Source organism: Oryctolagus cuniculus, chromosome 5 (assembly GCF_051225735.1).
Source record: "Oryctolagus cuniculus isolate XC-2025 breed Fujian yellow rabbit chromosome 5, ASM5122573v1, whole genome shotgun sequence".
Classification (NCBI taxonomy): domain Eukaryota; kingdom Metazoa; phylum Chordata; class Mammalia; order Lagomorpha; family Leporidae; genus Oryctolagus; species Oryctolagus cuniculus.
In genome coordinates this window covers 136,392,793-136,412,915 of record NC_142871.1, presented here as the reverse complement: position 1 = coordinate 136,412,915, position 20,123 = coordinate 136,392,793, and the positions used below count along the sequence as shown (strand labels likewise).

At 43.3% G+C, this 20,123-nt stretch overlaps 1 protein-coding gene across 1 annotated transcript; it reads right to left on the bottom strand.

The window, feature by feature from the left end:
* Nucleotides 1-1,073: 1,073 nt before the first annotated feature.
* On the bottom strand, nt 1,074-16,076 carry LOC100348151 (butyrophilin-like protein 2). Its single transcript, XM_051835596.3, has 8 exons — nt 15,998-16,076; nt 13,302-13,649; nt 10,681-10,962; nt 9,501-9,521; nt 4,538-4,885; nt 3,311-3,592; nt 2,298-2,393; nt 1,074-1,733 (listed from the first exon to the last, which is right to left on the bottom strand). The coding sequence occupies exons 1-8, from the start codon at nt 16,074-16,076 to the stop codon at nt 1,522-1,524; spliced, it is 1,668 nt and encodes a 555-aa protein (XP_051691556.3). The 3' UTR covers nt 1,074-1,521.
* Between the last annotated feature and the right edge of the window lie 4,047 nt (nt 16,077-20,123).

The window sequence follows — 20,123 nt, the reverse complement described above, 5'->3', positions numbered from 1 at the left end:
TTGGCAATAAGCAAACCTGTTACACATTTGTTATTCCATTTATGTGAAATAACCAGAATAGAAAATTTCCTAAAGACAAAGGGTAAATTGGTAGTTGCCAGATGCTGGTGGGAAGAACAACTGAGGACCAACTGCTTAGTGGGTATGGAGTTTCCTTTAGGGGATGATGAAGATATTCTCCAACAAAATAACGATGGCGGTTGTACAACATTGTGAATATATGGAATAGTACTAAATTGCATGCTTTAAAATGATCCAAATGATGAATTGTACTTATTTTACTGAATTGAAATTTTTTAAATAAAATAAATATGTAAACACTTGTGGAAGAATAATACATATACTCCATATTCTCACACCCATTGCAATATGGGCTACTGTCTAAGTTCACCATGCACTGGTTACCTGCTTATCTGTGCCCGGTGAGATGGGGCACACACACACACACAAGAGGGTATGCGAAGTGGGTCTGTTATTTACAGACAAGCAAGGAGGGACAGAAGGAGCCATGGATCCATTGTGAGCCAGTCTCAAATATAAGTTCATAAGGGATGCAATATCATTAACCGATTGCTAGATATGGAAACTGAGGCAAAGAGAGGTTGTGCAGCTAATCAGATGTCAGATTGTGATCAGTAGGTGGGTATCACAGAGCTTGAACTAGGACATATCCCTGGCAGTTTCAGCCTTGGATCATGTTGGCGGCTGGAGTGAGGGTAAAGCACTCTCAGTTCCTTGATGATCACGCAAGCCCCTTTCAAGCCGTTGGTAACAGGAGAAATACATCTGGGAATCAGAATGCAACCCTGATTTCCAGATTCCAAGGTTGTTGAAGAGGCTCTCCTCAGTCTATGAAATACTCTGGAGAACCTCCATCGGCATACCAGAGAATGCAGAGCCCCAGAGCAGGAAGGTTTGGGGCAGGTGCAGATGTGGTGTATGTTGGTCATGTTGTGCGAGGAGAGGTGTTTGAGATCTAGTCAAGGAGATTCTGACCCATGGACGTTCTGATCCATGAACCACTTTCACGCAGAGATTTGGAGAATGGATGATGGCTCAGTATGCACTTCCTTTTTAAAAAATATATTTATTTACTTATTTGAAAAGGAGAGAGGGAGGATATATGTATACATGTGTGTGTGCATGTATGAAGAGAAAAAAAAGAGACAGATCTTTCATACCTTGTTCTATTCCCCAAATGGCTGCAACAGCCAGGGCTGGGACAGACAGACGCCAGGAGTTTGGAACTCCAACCAGGTCTCCTATGTAGATGGAAGGGACCCAGGCACATGGGCCATGCTCTGCTGCCTTCCCAGGTGCATTAGCAAGGGGCTGGATTAGAAGTGGAGCAGCCAGGACTCCAACCAGCATTCTGATGTGGGACATCAGCATTGCAAGCTACAGCTGAACCCACTGCACCACAATGCTGGCCTCCCAGTCCTCATTTCCATAATGATCCACTGCAATAGACCTCAGTCTCAGGTGACACAGAGGTGATGCCTTTCCTCACAACATCTTCCTTTACAACACTGGGGAGCTTTCCCCTCCTGTTCTCACCCTCCACCTCTCAGTCCCGCCTCCCTGGCTTGTGTGCCTCCTGGCCCTGCACGAGGAGCAGGTAGTCAGATCTCTGTTGGGTATCTGGCTGTTCAAATGTCCATGGGTCATATCCGTGGTTTCCTCAGAATCAATCGATCTTGAATGTGCTGTATTTAGATCTGGTATCACATCTGCTGTAAAGAAAGAAAATCTGTGATAATGACCCAATAACAGAAAGTATCAACTTCAAGCCATCAACAGGTAAGCATAAGTCTCAGTGACCCAAAAAATTTAAAGTGAAAGAACTTTCTGGAGCACACAAAACAGCTTCTCTATCCATATATGAGAAGTCCTTATCAGCAGAGCGGGAATCACCAATATGGGGGTCACCACGTGTACAAAGACCTTAATGAAATGAAAATGCCCACGCCAGCATTTCCAAGCTTTCAGCTTGGAAACAAGGACAACTGTGCACTAACCTCTTCCTCTCCCTTTACTAAATCACTGGGGAACAGACAGTAGGAAAGCAAATTGCTGCTGCTTAGTCCTTTGGCTTCTACCACTGCTGCAAATTCCAATCTCATGCAGCACTGATCCTCAATTATGTAAATGGAAACCATAGATTTTGATGTCTTGCTAATTACTAAATATTTACTGAGTGTCTGTTATGTGTGATGGCTGAAAAGAGAGGCCGGCAAGAGGGAGTAGTGAGCTTCCCATCACCAAGTATACTGCACCCTGCCACTCTTCTAACTTACCTTTCTTACGGCTCTTCCTCCTACTCAGGCCTACAGCCACAACAAGAAGCAATCCCAACATAAGCAGTATGATCCACAACAAATTCATCCTGGACTCTGAAATGGAAACCCCAGAGCCCCATTAATGAAATGGGAGAATATCGAGATTATTCTTTTCATCTGAGTGGCTCCCTGCCTGGAGAGGAGATGAGAATTGGGCCTCTTGAGGAGGCACTTGGTCCACTCCTGCCTGCTCCATGGATGCTGAGGAGAGAACACGTTTGTGTCTTGCTTTAGTGCTTACTCCTCTCAGAAACACACATGCAACACCCACAAATGTTTCCCCCTATCTTTCCCAACTACATCACACCATCCCTGGAATAGCTGAAGTGCAAAAGGATAAAATCGCACAGTCCACAACCATGAACAGGCAATAAGGAAAATTGGGTTTTTTTTTCCAAAAACTTTTAAAATTTGTCTACTTTATGAATTCAAAAGGCAGAGAGGCACAGAGATCTCCCACCTACTGGTTCGTTCTCCAAATGCCCATAACAGCTACTGCTGGGAGCTGGGAACTCCAACACTCACTCCCAGGTATATAAGCCACCACCTGTTGCCTCAAGGATGCACATTAACAGGAAGCTGGAATTGGAAGTGGAGCCAGGACTTGACCCCACGCACTCCAATAAGTGATGTGGGTATCCTAACCAAGTGTTCCTTCCTGGAAAATTGATTTCTGATCTGCAAGAAAACTCACCATGAGGGGAAAACACAAGCAAAGTGCTATTTATTTTCACAATAGAAGAAGGGATTTTTCAGATACAGTAAAATGGAACTTAGTGTATACCCAGTAATAAGCCTAACTTTAGGGATCTTGGCGGGTGTGTGAGGGAGAAACTCGGAGGAGTGGATCTCCTAAAGATCAGATTTGCGAGAGATAGCAGGTGTTTCATGAGAAGTAATAAAACAAATAAGTCTGGGTTGGTCTTGACAATTATTTCCCAAACTTAGCAGAAATAAATGGCATCACCCACCTGAGAAAGAAAAGGATGCTGTTTTCCTCTCACCCAAAAGGGGGTTGCTGATGGAACAAGTCACGTTCACAATGGAGCTCCTTGCCACCAATAAAGCCGTCTCCACATGGAACAGCCCACGGCTGTCTTGACTCAGGGCCTCAGAAAACGACGGCATTGCCTCTCCCTGTCTGTCCATCCACTGCACAAGGGGCTGTGGGAACCACCCGTCCGAAGTGCACATCAGCTGCATGTCTCCATCCTTCAGTCCTTCCATGGTGATCAGTGGGGAAGAGCCCACTCCTGGGGAAGAGAGATCTCAGATCTACAGTCAGTGACTCCCTGGGAGGGAGGAGGGGACTCAGAGGGCTTGCGGGAGACAGCAGATCTTAAGGGGCAATCCGCTCCACTCAGACGAAAGCAGCTGGAGCATGTCTTGTCTTGTGTGTAATTTCTGTTTGGGTGTTGTTGTTGTTGTTGCTTTGCCAAATCACCCTCGGATAGATTAATAAGTAAAACACAATTCCATACCAAACCTTTTTCTTCTGTCCCCGAGAACAAAATAACTTTACCAAGGCATGGATCACATGTGCAAGATAAAACATAGTAAGAGTGTTCTCTCAAACTCTTAAAAGTATCTACGTCCAATGGCAGAAAACAACGGAGCCCATTTACTTCTTGATGTGTCCTCCTATGGATACTTGCTAAGTGTGCTTTCTAATTTAGATTCAGAATGCATGGGAGGAACTTGTGTAACATCCAGGATTTTGGCCTGTCTTCAACAGCATTTGCTATCCCTGGAAAATCAATTCTCACAAATATCAGCAGTGAGGCGGGAAGTGGTTTCATCTTCTCCATCCCTGGCATGCATGCCAATCTTCATTTTTGTTTCCATGATAGATCTACTTTTGTCTACAAATTATTACACTTCCTGATAATCGCATTTTTCAGAAATTTAATAACAAAATGAGAAATAATGAGTTCTGTGTAAAATTAGGGAGTAGATGTCCCTAAACATATGGTTACTTTATGGACAGATTGAAAAGAATACAAGTTCTATACTCAAAGAATTAACTTTGGTCCATTTAAGCTTGTGATCTTTAAGTGTCTGTGACAGTTCTGGGCACCAGAGGATTCAATACACATTTGATAAGAAAATTTCAAATGCCAGAGAAATGTCCTAGGAGTTAGCATGTCAATATGTTAGGAATAGGTGTTGAACCCAGGACACATGTCTAGAATCCTTACCTACCACCTTCAGATCCATGCTGGCCTCCTGGTAGACATCATCAATTTCAAAAAGGCACCGGTACTGCCCATCATCTGAAGTCCTGGCACCATGTATCTGCAGTGTCAGTCTCCCCTCGTGGATCGCATCACCCACCAGAGCAGTCCTCCCTCTGTATTCCACCATCTGCTCTCCAGCCACATGGTCCCCGTCCACATACACTTGAACAGCTGGGTAACAGTGGGATCGGACCCACCTCACCTCCATGTTCTGTGCATTCACCTTGGGGGACAGGTAACAGGTTAACTCCACATCTTCTCCCACCCTGACAAGGATGGGATGGGAAGGCCCAATCACTGTTAGGGAAGCTGGTAAATACAAAGACAAAACACAAAGGAAAGAATAAAAGTGAAGTAAATGCTGCCACCTGCACCGACATCTCCAGTATTCAAGAACACCCCCGTGTGATGTCCAAGGCTGGCTTTTGAAAAGATGAGGGTTTCACAGACTCAGTATAGAGGTCATTCTTGTCCAAGGAAAAGCCATCTCATGATGTGTGCCAATCCCAATCACTGATTGAACCACCACTCACCCCTGCCTGTAATTTATTCAGTTTACGGATCAATAATAAAATGATTCCATCATTAAACATCACAGGATAAAATGAACACTATCACTTCAAATCTGGATGATATTAAACTATTTCTTAATATGTCTCTCACTTTCTTAAACTATAAAGATGTCGGCCGGCGCCGCGGCTCACTAGGCTAATCCTCCGCCTAGCGGCGCCGGCACACCGGGTTCTAGTCCCGGTCGGGGCGCCGGATTCTGTCCCGGTTGCCCCTCTTCCAGGCCAGCCCTCTGCTGTGGCCCGGGAGTGCAGTGGAGGATGGCCCAGGTGCTTGGGCCCTGCACCCCATGGGAGACCAGGAAAAGCACCTGGCTCCTGGCTCCTGCCATCGGATCAGTGCGGTGCGCTGGCCGCAGCGCGCCAGCCACGGCAGCCATTGGAGGGTGAACCAACGGCAAAAGGAAGACCTTTCTCTCTGTCTCTCTCACTGTCCACTCTGCCTGTCAAAAAAAAAAAAAAAAAAAAAAAACATAAAGATGTCATATTATTGCCAAAATCATTCAGTTGCTGTGAGATTAAACAAAATGACCAAGATAAAGCCCTTGGATCACCATACAATGTGACCAGAGGAGTATGGGCAAGATGCAAATGCTTTAAACTTGATAATTGGGAAGGAGTTGTAAATGGGTCTCTTGTGGATTTTTAGTGAGATAATTGAAGAAATCTTCCTCATGTTAGTATTTCTGGTACCTCGTAAGTCCAGTCCAGCCAAGGTTATATGTATGTGAATTTAAAGACACATACCAGATACAACGTCCTCACATAATTTAGAGTAAAACCTTAAGAGGAAGAATTGGTGCTCTTGACAGAACGCAGAATGCGGTACAACCATGAATCCAAGTTCTACCAGTATGGACAAGATCTTCACTGAGGGCTTTCCTGGACCACAGCTGTATAACAATTTCAATTCCCACAGGCCATGCCCTGCCAACTTTGCTCTATTATAATTCGAAGGTTGTCATTTTCTGACAAATGTAAAGATGGTTTAATACATGCTGAGACCACTTACAATAGAAATACGGGCATACAGTTTCAGATTCTCTGCACAGAAATCAATGGCCAAAACCATAACGTCCTTATTATATCATAGTCAAAATCTGCAAAGCGTATTTCTAGAGAAGAAATTCACTGTCAACACAATTTTAGCATTCAGATTATTCCCTTCTAGTCTATCTAAAATGTGACTCCAGTTATTTCCAATATGTTTTTGCTTTATCTTTTAAAATTTACCAAAAGCAATATTATCATCATCCCATGTATATTTGTTGAAATCCGAAGACAAGGGTAAGAATCCGAAAAAAATAAACTGAGCAATAGTTTGCTACTATTTTTTCACCCATAAATCTCAAATTACTTAATGGAAAAGGCCATTTCTTCTTCTCTGTCATTGTTAGGAGGATTTTTCCCCTTGTCTGTGACCTGTGGCACATATCAAATCTCAAACCAGTTTACCCTACTAGACATGGGTAATTAAGAGCAAATGTTAGGCCAGTGCCACGGCTCACTAGGCTAATCCTCCGCCTGCGGCACCGGCACCCCAGATTCCAGTCCCTGGCTTTGGATTGGCGCAGCGCGCTGGCTGTAGCAGCCATTTGGGGGGTGAACCAACAGAAGGAAGACCTTTCTCTCTGTCTCTCTCTCTCTCACTGTCTAACTCTGCCAGTCAAAAAAAAAAAGAGCTAATGTTGGTTTTAATGGGAACTAAAGGAAGCAAAATATAAATATGGAATTCAGTTAATTGGGAGTATTATAGATATACAAAGCTCCCATTTCTCCTGAATTCAAAGTTTAAAGTTCTAGGTAAATCATTATATCTTAATATTAATAATTGGTATTCTATACAAATATGATCACCTGGGGAGCTGTATATAATCTCCTTTTCCTATAAATTTTAGCATCCAGCCTTTCACACCATTAGTGCTCAGATTTATTGTCTGGTTTTTTAATATTGGATGTATGTTCCTGAAATCCTTCTGAATACTCACTTGAAAATTAAATCACATCTGTCGTGTGAAGTGCACTGAATTGTGTGCTAATCCCCTGAAACCGGACAGTCTTGTCATCCTACCCTCCCTGTGCTGTCAATCAGCACCTTCAGTGACGTGCTCTCATCACTGAATGCCAAGTTGATTCACCTTACATCCAGTGTAGTAGAACTGGGCACTATCTTGCAACTTAAGTTCAATCTGTTCATTTTAAAGAAGGGAAAAATAGAGACTAGTGGGTTGCCAAAACTGTGGTGACCAAGAACTTGCACTCTTAGGTTAGATAGACAATGATTATAAAGGAAAACACCAGAATTTCTTACAGTTTTCAGCAAACCACACACGCCTCTAAGATTGCTTCCTAAATAGAAAATGAGGATAAATCTGTTAACCTTTATAACTATAAGAAAAAATGAAACAATTCTTACAAAGCACTTGGCATATTGCTTGGAACATAATATTTCAAGTAACCAGTCACTGTTTTTTACAAACCAATAGCATATTTTGCCAGAGTAGGAACTGGAGTTTTAGTCTCAGGACCTGTGAGCAGGCTGGGTTTGCAGCAACCTCGTGTGTGGGTCCTTTCTCTTGGCCTCTAATTCATGGCAAAAGCACAGAGACAGCCACAGAGCACCTGGGCCTTTCAGCCATTCAGCACACCACCCTCCAAGCTCCTGGGGCTCAGCCCTTCTCCCCCAGCCTGACAGTGGGCAAAATGAAGCTCAAATTTTCCACCTTGTCTGTGTTCCCAGAAGTGAGCATGATTTGGGAAGAACCTGACAGGGATTGCATTTTGTGTCCCTGGTTTACAATGGGCATGTGGAGGTGGCTCAGAGAACTCAGGGATGATTCTTTTTATTTATTTTTTTTTTGACAGGCAGAGTTAGACAGTGAGAGAGAGAGACAGAGAGAAAGGTCTTCCTTCCACTGGTTCACCCCCAAATGGCCGCTATGGCTGGCGTGTTGTGGCTGGCACGCTGCGCCGATCCGAAGCCAGGAGCCAGGTGCTTCCTCCTGGTCTCCCATGTGGGTACAGGGCCCAAGCACTTGGGCCATCCTCCACTGCATTCCCAGACCACAGCAGAGAGCTGGACTGGAAGAGGAGCAACCAGGACAAAATCCGGCGCCCCAACCGGGACTAGAACTCGGGGTTCCAGCGCCGTGGGCGGAGGATTAGCCTAGTGAGCCACGGTGCTGGCCTCAGGGATGATTCTTTACCTCAAATCTCACTGTGGGACAACAGTTGGGTCAACCTACTCCAAACACCAAATTGAAGTCCTGATCTGTCACTAACAAGCTCCATGGGTTAAGGTTTCTGTCAGAACAGGCAGAAGACGAGCTGCCTTAGACGGATAGGGCTCACAGGCACCTGTCTGTCCCCAGAATATGGAGTTACCTTTGACCTAAGGCCCATTCCTTATCTTTATGGTCTGATGGGGTCAAATGTTTCACTCCAGAATCTAACAGAAATCAGGGTGTGTTACCCTGATCTTCCTCAATAACTCTCACACAGACTGAAAGGAAAGGTATACTTAAGCTCTACTGACACACACGTGGGGGCACACACACAAATGCACACACATTCCTGTGACAGGTGTCTCGATGGAGGGTGGGTGGGCATTTATGGGAGAAGGAAATGAGTGACCCAGGTTCATATGCACTGGGGCAGAAGCAGCCACCATGGGCTGGTAGAAGAGACCTTGGACAGGAGTAAGGCGTGTAAGGTGGAAAAACAGAAAATGAAAGAGGTTACAACAAGTTATTTTTTAAACCACTTAACTGCACTACAATAAAATAAGAGCAACAGCCCAACCATAAAGTTTAAAAAAATGCAAGAAAGTTATCACCCCAGTCATAGGGTTCCAGGTGGCACCTGGGAAAGAAAGTAACAGCCTCCTCTCTGTAGTGATGAATTCGGGGATCTACTGGGATGAGGAGCAGGTGCAAAACCCATGGCAGGGTTAGAGAGTGGAGGCAGTGACCTCCAATTATGATGAAGACACCGCCCTTTCTCACTCTAGGAAAGTTTGAAAATGGCCCCCAGGGCTGGCCAACTGCCAGGTGCCATTGCCAAACACTCAGAAGGCAGCTCTTTCGTCTCCTACACGGAGCAGAGGTGGTGTCTGTGTCATCTAGGTGTCCATCTGAGGCTCGCTGGAACCCCCCTGGCAGATATACAGTGGGAAAGGCCCTAAAAGAGACCGTGGTAGCCTGCACTTGGCCAGTCCCACCAATATGAACGGAGCCTAAGACTTGTTGAATCCATGCCTTGGTTTCCCATTTGGGTTACACGGTCTCAGCCTGGTGCCACAAGCTGTGTGCCCACAAGGCTCACCAGGCATGGGGGGAGGGGCAGGTCCTACTCACCCATCTCAGACTGGAATTTCTCTGGAAAAAGAATGAGAATAACATATTGAGGAAATTGGTCTGAAAGAAAGGAGAAAAGTTATCTAAAAAGATAAAATAAATCAAGTACAGTAAAATGAAACAAAGCAAGTTCTACATTTCATTGGAGAGTTCAATATGCAATGTGAAATGATGAAAAATGTTGATTTTTTTTACCACAGATCATCTAGTATTCCTGCTAGTTTTCCTTTTTTCTGAACAACAAAAAAATGCTCTCAGTATTATCACCCAATAATTCTGTTTGTTTCTGCAGATATTTAACTACCAGTTATAAAAAGCATACACATTAATTTTGTAAATACTCAGAAAATATAAAAATATGAGGACATAAACTTCACATTTGTAATTCCAAACTGAGACATTATAAGCTCATGTATGTATATATATATATATATTCACAAATATATTAGTCTGATTCATGTAAATGAGTAAAGAAAAATTAAATGTTAATAGTTAATATTTTATAAATATATATGTCTTCTTTTAACATCAACACATAACATTTAATTTTTCTTTTCTCATTTACATGAATCAGAATAATAAATACAGCCTCAAAAATCTTAATCCAGTTTTGTGATTCAAAGTCAATAACCTATGTGATTCAAAATATCTATTTATAGCTATATAGATAAATATGATCTTTATCATTAAATAATTTATCAATAGGATTAAGCCAGTAAAATTATTTGAAAATATTTTTGTTATTTTTATAGTGACATGAGAAATTTAACACTATATCATTTTATTGGGTTTTCTTTGGTTTTTGTTGTTCTTGTTGTTTTATAAGTGAGAACACTATTAAGATGCTACGTAAGTAGTTTTCTCCACCTTGCTTATTTTTGTCTGATAGGTCCCTAGGCCTAATTGGCAGAATGCAGCATAGGAAAAAAATTCAGTTGAAGGAATATAGTTTTGTTTTCCTAAGAATACTTGTGGTTAAAAAATCAATGCAGAAACAAGGTAGAATTTGAAAATAACTGCAGTACTTTCAACAGTTATTTAGTCAAAATACAGTGCATCTATTCCAATTATAAATGTTTTATAGGTTTTAATAGAGATTACTAAACGTGAGATTTGTCCTGACCAGAAACACAGGCGCCATGGCTCCCTGAGCAAGCTGGTCCCAGGGCGGAGCACTGACCTGAGAGGGCGATGACAGACACCTTGTCCTGGATGAGGACAGGGTTGTGGATGAGGCAGGACACGGTCTCTGCGGAGGCATCCCTGACCACAAGGGTGGCTTCCACGTAGAACAGACCATGTTCATCTTGGATGTGATGCTCAGAGACAGACAGCAGCTGCTCTCCCTGGCCATCCTCCCAGCGCACCTGCGGCTCCGGGAACCAGCCCTTTGCAGTGCACACAAGCTGCACTCCACCTCCCACAGGCCCCTCCATGTGGATCTGAGGGGCTGACCCCAGGCCTGTGGAGAGAAGTCACAGCCTTGAACCCCAAATGATGGCAGCACAAATCACACACAGTGGGATCCCAGTGATGCTGCCCACGGGAGAGGGTGGGCGCTCAGGGGCCAGGAAAGTAGAAGGTGGTCTAAGGCGTTCTTCTCATCAGATCTGGAGTTCAGGTCCACTTCCTTCATTCTCCAGTCAGTATCTTTTCTTTTTTAAAAAAGATTTATTTATTTATTTAAAAGGTAAAGTTACAGAGGCAGAGAGAAAGACTTCCATCTGCTAGTTCACTCCCCCAAATAGCCAGCCAGAGCTCGGCTGGTCCAAAGCCAGGAGCTTCTTTCAGGTCCCCCATATGGGCTCAGGGGCCCAAGGACTTGGGCCACCTTCTACTGATTTCCCAGGTCACAGCAGAGAGCTGGATTGGAAGTGGAGCAGCTGGGACTCGAACCAGTGCCCACATGGGATGCCTGCACTACAGGAGCAGCTTTACCCTCTATGCTACAGTGCCAGCCCTTATAGTATCTTTTAAGTTCAGCATCTGAGTGTATGCTTCTTCAGATGCAGACAGGGGAATAGGAGACAGGAGATACAATAACATTTTACTTCTTTCTTTAATACAGCAAACAAAGATGTGTCATCACTGACCCATGAATTCTTTGATGCCACTAACCCTGCCTTTTAATCTTAATATTATTTGTATCAGGCACTTCTTTTTGACATTTCAGATGATAATATGATCTAATTTAAACAATATGGAATTGTTTATATTTAATAACAATATTAAAGATAAAGTCACAAATCACCTGAAAGAGAATTAATCTCCTCTCTCTCTGCTTTTTTTGTGGGGGGAGGTTGGTGGTAGTGACCTTGGGATAGACATAAACTGCAGTGTGTGGAATGCAAGTTCCATGCAGAGTTCCTTGTGTCTAGATATCCCCTTCAATGGCAAGAGTGGCTTTGAGAAATCCTACTTTAGGATAACTTACAGAGCCATGAAGTTCTTTCTCTGTCCTACACTACACTTCCCAAACTCAAAGGGAACTATATTTTCACAAAGTACCAAAACCTGTAAAATACAGCAAAAGCAGTATTAACAGGAAAGTTGGGGGCTGGTGTTGTGGTGTAGCACGTTAAGCTGCCACCTGCAATGCCAGCATCCAGTGTGAGCACCAGTTCAAGTCCCAGCTGTTCCAGTTCTCTGCAAATGCACCTGGAAGACATCCCAACGACTTGTGCCCCTGAGCCAATGTGAGAGATAGGGACAGAGTTCCAGGCTCCTGGGCTTAGCCATGGTAGATCTAGGCCACATTTGGGGTGTGAAGCAGAGAATGGAAGAATACAACAGCATTCTTTAGAAACTGCCATTCACAGGGTGTCCCTACACCTCCTGCAAGTGCCCCGTTTGTTGAATGGTGGAGCACGAACATCTCTGTGAGAGCACAGTGTTAACCTCTTCAGCCTCATCACTGGCTCTCTGACCAGGGCATTGACAAAGCAAAGTTCTCACACCTCAGTCACCCCAAACAGAAGGACTCTCCAGAAAGTTCACAGAAAATGCCTATCGTGAGATTACCATGCATAGATTTCAAAAATTTTCCACCAAAATAAATTAAGCTTTTAATTCCACTTCCATGGACTTTTTGAAGTCCGCAAGGGGGATAAGGAACAACTGCTTCCACTGAGACACAGATGAGGAGCAGGAGCTGGGCTCACTCACTCAGCAGTCAACTTGCTCTGGCACACCAACCTTAGGTGGCACAAGCTCTTACCTCAGAAAAACTGCTAATGAATGGGGTAGGTGCTGCAGCTGGCATGTTAAGCCACTGCTTGGAATGCCCACATTCCATGAGGCAGTGGGGTTTGAGTCACAGCCACTCTGCTTCTGATCCACCACCCTGCTTATACACATGGGAAGCAGTAGATGATGGTTCAAGTACTTGAGTTCCTGCCATTCAGGTGGGAGGCCTAGATGGAGTTTCTGGCTTCAGCCTGGTCCAAACTGAGCTGTTGCAGCCATCTGGGGAGTGAACCAGAGATGCAAGGTGTCCTGCCCCCATGACTCTGCTTTACAAACAGGTAAATAATTCTTTCAAAGTTTCTAGGAACTATATGTTTTATATTTCAAATAATCCTCAAGAACAGTCAACTGTGTAAGTTTTAAATTTGGAAGAATATTTCACAAGTGAGCTTGTTTTAAAGATTTCAGAACCGTTTGTTTCAAGTGCCTCAGAGTAGACTATGGGGCACCAGGAATGGCTTTGACGACTCAAAGGGAATTCTTCAACTGCCAATAACCTTCCCACATGTTAATAAGCTCCTCTCCAGAATCCTACGTCTTTTCCTAGATATTCACCTGCTACTTTGAGCAGCAAGCTTGTTTCACTATAATAGTTGCCCTCTTGGAAACGGCACCAGTATTGCCCGTTGTCGGAAGCCTGGATGCTGTGTATCTTCAGAGCCACACGTCCCTCTGCGATGCCATCTTCTATCCACTCGACTCGGCCTTGGTACTCCTCCTTCTGCACCTCAGTCATCCCAGCTCCATCCCGGTATGCAATTACAGGTGCGCTGGGCTCTGAGTGGTACCACCTCACCTCCGTGTGCACTGCAGTCTTCTTGGGAAGGCGCTGACAGGTGAGTAGGGCCTCTTCCCCCACCATAGCCACAATAGCATGGGAAGGACCAGTCACTCTGAAGTCATCTACAAAGCAGAGCACAAAAGAGGAAGTGTCAGCCGGAAGCGCCAGCAGGAGGACCAGTGTGCTTGCCTGTGTTGTCCAACCTACAAAGACAGAGGGGGTGGGCTTTGCTCTCAACGTTTTAGAGAACTCCACCAGGATTCTTTGTGCACTCCTTTGTTACAGTCACAACCTTGTGTACTGAAAGAAAATGTAGTTCAAAAATTTGAGCACAAAAGCCAAACCTGTCACACACTAGCTGGACAATTTGGAGCAAATCTATTATTCTCAGTAAGTCTTTGAGGTTTATGATCTTAATTTCTTCATCTTTAAGACACTAAAACTATCATGTCTGGGTTGTTTTTGTACTCAGGGAAGTTAATACATAAATTTATTTATTTATTAAAAACTTATTAGTGATTAACATTTTAATTAGTTTCTTAAAATTTAGATAAGGAACTCATCGATTAGTCTTTTTGGCATCTCAGGATCACTCACTCTTGTCTAGGTAAGGCCCTGAGGTTTTCTTTTTTCTTATCCTTTCTCTAAAGAAGGTGACTGCAGTGACTGAATTAAGTACAATGCATGGTCCATGAGGACTCTCTGTGGTGGGTTAAGCACAGTGGTCCATAGAGAGTTTGAGTCCTCCAATCCAATTCTAAATCATGTCTGACCTTCCTTGCTACCTGCACATCAGAGATGTTTAATATTGGCACGCGTTGTTACTTTCAGGACCTCGTCTGTCATTTATGCTGTGCTCTTTCTATCTAAATGCCCCACAGCCACCTGACCTTTGTGCACACTCGTCCTCCAGGGGCAAACCTTTCCTTGTCAAATAGATGCTGCTCAAAAAGTCATCATTAAACTTGGGTGGAGATCTGTTTGTATTTTTTATTCCAAATATGAAGCAAGGGCTGAGGCTATGCCAGTCCTTTACAGACTAGGAAACCACAGCATGACTGAGAGAGGACGGCGGCCTCAGAACCTCACAAAACTTCCACGGCACCAAGTCTGCAGTCCACCTTCTGACGTCTTCACAAGATGTGTTTGTTTGTTTGTTTTTTGTTTTTTTTATTTTTTTATCAAATTGCCATTCTATGTTTTCCTTGGGGCTCTGATTTTTCTCTCTGACATCCACATTTCATAATTTTACTTCAAGGTATAACATTTTGACTGACAAAATTCAACTATTGGGGCCTGTGCTGTGGCACAGCAGGTAAAGCTGCCACTTGCTGTGCCAGCATCCCATGTGGGTGCCAGTTCAAGTCCCAGCTGCTTCTCTTCTGATCCTGCTCTCTTCCATGGCCTGGGAAAGCAGCAGAAGATGGCCCAAGTCCTTGGGCCCTTGCACCCACGTGGGAGACCCCGGCAGAGACTCCTGGCTCCTGGCTTCAGATCAGTGCAGCTCTGGCTGTTGTGGCCAACTGGGGAGTGAACCATCAGATGGAAGACCTCTCTCTCTCTCTCTCTCTCTCTCTCTCTGCCTCTCCTTCTCTCTCTGTGTAACTCCAACTTTCAAATAAATAAATAAATCTTTAAAAAACAAGTCAACCACTGAGGCTTCCAAGTCCATTTCTTGGAAGTCTCCTTCTAATTTCTTATTTCCAAGCACTTTTATGTTACTGAGTTCATGGTATGAGGCTGGCATTGTGGTGCAGCAGGTTAAGTCGCCATTTACAATGCTTGTTACCTCATATCAGAATGCTGGTTCAAGTCCTGGCTACTCCACTTCTGACCCAGCTCCCTGATAATGCACCTGGGAAGACAGTGAATGGTGGCCCAAGTGCCCTGTGGGAGACTCAGATGGAGTTCCTGGCTACTGGCTTCAGCCTGGCCCAGCCCTAGATGTTTTTGGCCATTTGGAGAGTGAATCAGTGGATGGAATCTCTCTCTCTCTCTCTTTCTCTCTCTCTCTCCTCTCTACTCTCTCTACTCTCTCTCCTCTCTCTCCTCTCTCTCTCTCTCTTCCTTCCTGACTCTCAAATAAGTAAAAACAAAATCTTTAGAAAATAAAAAAGAAGTAGCTCTTTGTCTTACCCCCAAGTTCACGGAAGTAGGAGAATAGATGAAAACACTAACAAGTTCCAGCCACTGGTCAGGCGTTTCTCATTCATGGTCTCATTTGATGCTCAACCTTCAGGTGTACATACTGTCATTGTTCTGACCATAAATGTGGAGAAACCAAAGCATAAGAGGCTCAGATAACTTCCCCAGGGTGACACAGCTGGAAGTGGAGGAACCCGTTTTGGAACTCAGGTGCTTTGGCCATTGGGCCCACGCTCTGAAATCTTGTGCCAGTCCTTAGGACTGAGCCCCAGGACTGGATCTCCAGAGCATTACAGTGTGTAGAAAGGGGAGAAGGGGATCATACCTGGAGGCTTCAGGGTCAGCAGGATGAAGAAGAAGGAGGCAACCGCACCAGACAGACTGTACTGCAAGAAGTCCAACATCCTGCCTGGAGCAAGCATGAGAGAGCGTGAGACCCAGCATCCGTGGCTTCCAACGGCTGTGCAGTCTGAACAAGGAATGAGCATCCACCCCTCTACTGTCCAACAGGGAAGCAGGCTTGGCTCCCGGCTGCCTGGTTAGGGAGCACATTTCTCCCTTACCTACAGTATTACACTCTCAGCTATGTTTCAGGCCTTTTTTTTTCAGGTAATCTTTTCTAGGATGTTAGGTAGAATAGGTGTATGAAGGACATTTTCAACTTGGTATTGTCAATTTACAACAGGCTTATTAGACCCACTGTAAGTCAAGGAGCATCTTTATATAACTATTTATTCAGTGCCAAGTAAATAAATATATCCTGATCTCTGGCTTAATAGGAAAATATTCATATAAATTGTGATACATATTTTGAAGGAATAAGAGATTATCAAGAATGAAAAAAGTGGATTAAAGGGTTTCCTAAACGGAATTACTATTTAAGCTGGCACTTCAGCAAATTCATGGATTTCTTCACATGAACAACATTGGAAGAATGCTTCAGTCAGAAGGAAGTTTATTGTATAACCAGCCTGACTCAGGAAAGAGCTTGTTGAATCACAATTAGAAAAATATAATAGGAGTACATGAGAAATAAATGATTTGGTCACTATATAAACCCATAGAAAAATGATACTGAAAAGGCTTAAATGTAGGCAAGCACACAGTGACTGAGAAGATGACAAGACTTAACTCTTAAGAGAAAGAAAAAAAATAACAGGCTATTTACAGAAGGGTGGAAGACCTCATCCTAAAATACACGACGCTGAGGATTGTCAAAAGCAGTCATCCTGACTAGATTCTGGAACAGACGGTTACCTGAAGTCCTGTCCAGCTCTGGACTTCCACTTCCTCATGTGTCTCCTGGAATAGAACACAGGTTGTCTTGCCTACCCTTTGGTTGTCTTTGTCCTATTTCCTTCCTTTGTCCTTACACCGCGTTTCCATCTTTCTTAGGGCCAACAAGCCTCCCTGACTGACTGATCTTTTCTTCCTTGTTTTCCCCACCCCTGCAGTGGATGTTTCTCTGGATAAAAACACAGCTCACCGTGGCCTCACCATATCTGGGGATGGAAAACGTGTTTCTTTGGAAAAGAATGTTGTTCCTCCAACAACACAGGGGACAGGAGGGTCTGGAACCATCTTCAGTGCTGTGGGTCAGAATTGCTTTGCCACAGGGAGATGCTATTGGGAAGTAAAAGTACTTGGGGAGAAAGAAATGGGACACGGAGCTCGATGGGCTCTGGGTATTTGTCCTGAAACAGTGAATAGAGCAGGGTGGTTTGTGGAAAATACAGAGAAGAATTTCTGGTTGGTGGCCTACAAGGAAGGAAAGGTCACGACCCTCACCTCCAAGCCAGAGTCTCTGTCACTAAGAAGTTACCCTGAGAGGATAGGAGTTTTCCTGGACTGGGAGGCTGGGGATTTGTCCTTTTACAACATGGTGGATGGGTCCCACATCTATTCCTACACTGGCATCAATTTCTGTGGGAAATTCCAGCCTTATTTTAGCCTGCAAGGTGCTGGCACATCTATGACCATCTGCTCAGCTTCGGGTCAGACTGAAAATGTTCCCAGTTCTTCTGCAGAGACATCAGTAACTCACTTAAGGAATTGTGATACAGATGTCCCCCAAGAAACTAACACTCTATTATCTCCATAAGAAATAAAGTGTCAGCCCACAGGTACCCCGACTGCTTCTACTCAAGCTTCTTACAAGTGTGTTTTCCAAAAAGCTTTTCTGGGTGGAGTAGGTCCATTTCAACCCCTTTCAAAGAGGAAGAGGCAGAAAGAGAAACAGGGAAACTAGGAAAAATCCAGGGGGGATTTCCTGTACAGTTCTCAATGGGGAACAGCAGTGTCTTTGTGGACAGCAAGGTTTGTTACAGATAACGCCAAATAAGTATATGAGTCTTAAACCGTTGCTTAGTATGTGTTTATGCAAATACATTTAATTACATTGAAAAAATACCATGTATATGAGCAAAATTGACATTTTGAGATTTGATTGTTTCTAGCCCTTGTCTATACTCTTGAGGAACAGTGGTTTTTCTACTGACTACTTGTTGAGTTCTTTATTTAGTGGAGGGTTAAGCTTGTGATTATAAACTGTATTAAAACTATGTCATTGTGAAATTTAAAAGAAAACCAGGGGGAGGGAGGATGGGAATGAGGCAGGGAGGGAGGATAGGGTGGAAAGTATCATTATGCTATTAAAACTGTACATATAATAATATCTAAAATCTGTTCCTTTTATATAAATAAATAGTTATAAAATGAAAATATATATCTTCTTCTTTTTTTGCTGTTAGATGTGGAGGAGGTTGATGTTGTAATGGAAAGGTCACATTTCAATGAATTCTCAATACATGTTACCACCATTGGAAATAAACAGAAATCTGCTAAACTCCATTGAAATGTAATAGCTCGGCTTGTGTGTTCTTCAGTTACCAGTGCTCCATGGCCTTCTAATGTTAGAGTCTGCCAAGGGGCAAAGTCCAATACAAAACCATAAATCAAGTCTTCTGAGTGGAGTGAGCCACTTTCTTTAGCAAATTCCCACTGTTTAATAAGTCCAAAATTGCATCCTTTGTGAGAATGTGAATGGCAAAGGAATTTGTATTGCAGTTTATATTTTCAGAGAGAAAATAGCTAAGTAGGAATGAAGAAACAACCGTATCCTTATGGATAAAGAGTCACTGCAAATATTACAACTTTTCTTTTTGACCATATTCTTTCCACTGTATGGATTTCTATTGGTCTTTACTGCATCCAAGCCTTCACCAGCTACTTAGCACCAAGGTTATGCCTTCAATGATATGATATATGAGCTTCTGTTGTTAAATGAATGCTGCTTTGTGGATAATAGAAAAGATACACTGAGATTTTTCTACACTACTGACAGATCTTTAAGCTAAATTCTGAGAAGGTGTAGCCTCTTGCTGAAATTTCTCTATGCATAGTCACTAAGTGGTATTGAATACAGTATTTGTACCCGGGAAGAATCAATACAGAGCCCTGAATCCTAACTTCCACTTAAAGTAAAGAGAGGGCCTACACAGAGGTGATAAAGGCAGAAGAGGGGTTAATGAATGGTGGGAAAAATTAATAGGTTAATCAAATTAATGTGGTAAGGAGGGATTTCTGGACAACAGACTCTTGTACACAGGTGTCACAACAACAAATGGGAGTGAAACTATAATATAGAACAGAGACAATAATGGGTTCACTTAAGATATTTTACTTTTTAAAAATAAAATTATTTATCTATCATTATTTAAGAGGCAGGGGAAAGAGAGAGAGAAAAAAAGATCACTCCCCCAAAGACCTGAAATAGCCAGGGCTAGTCCAGGCTTGAAGTGGGATCCAGGAACACAACCCAGATCTCTTGAGTGGCTGGCAGGAGCGGAATTACCTAATCCATTACCCTTGCCTTCCAGGGTCTGCACTAGTAGCAAGTAGTAGCCAGGAATGAGAGCTGAGAACTGAACCCCTCTCTTTTGTGAGAGATGAGCATCTTAACTGCTAAGCTAAATGCCTGGACCCTGAATATTTCACTCTTGTTGTACTCTTTGGAAATTCAGCATGAGATTTCCAAACGCATTTTTTTAAAACTTTTATTTAGCAAATATAAATTTCCAAAGTACAGTTTATGGATTACAATGGCTTCCCCCCCCCCATAACTTCCCTCCCACTTACACCCCTCCCATCTCCAGCTCCCTCTCCCATTCCATTCACATCAAGATCAATTTTCAATTATCTTAATATACAGAAGATCGATTTAGTATACATTAAGTAAAGATTTCATCACAAGCGCATTTTTAGAATCTCTTCTGCAGGGACCTAAATTCATGTTTTATTCTACAAGATTCTTCTACCCATCACATTTCCACTCATTTTAATGGGATTATGCCTTTCTGGAGGTGGACAATGAAAGACATTGTGAAGGTAGATGTCTTGTTTGATTCAGAGTTGTAGCAATGTCAGAGATACCAATGCCTGCATTAGCCTCA

Coding starts and splice junctions, on each gene's coding strand:
- LOC100348151 (XM_051835596.3), bottom strand. CDS start 16,076: ATGTTGGACTTCTTGCAGTACAGTCTGTCTGGTGCGGTTGCCTCCTTC. Junction 9,522..10,680: donor GTCTGTCATCGCCCTCTCAG/GTCAGTGCTCCG, acceptor TTCTTTTTCCAG/AGAAATTCCAGTCTGAGATG. Junction 2,394..3,310: donor AGCATCCTTTTCTTTCTCAG/GTGGGTGATGCC, acceptor TTTCCATTTCAG/AGTCCAGGATGAATTTGTTG.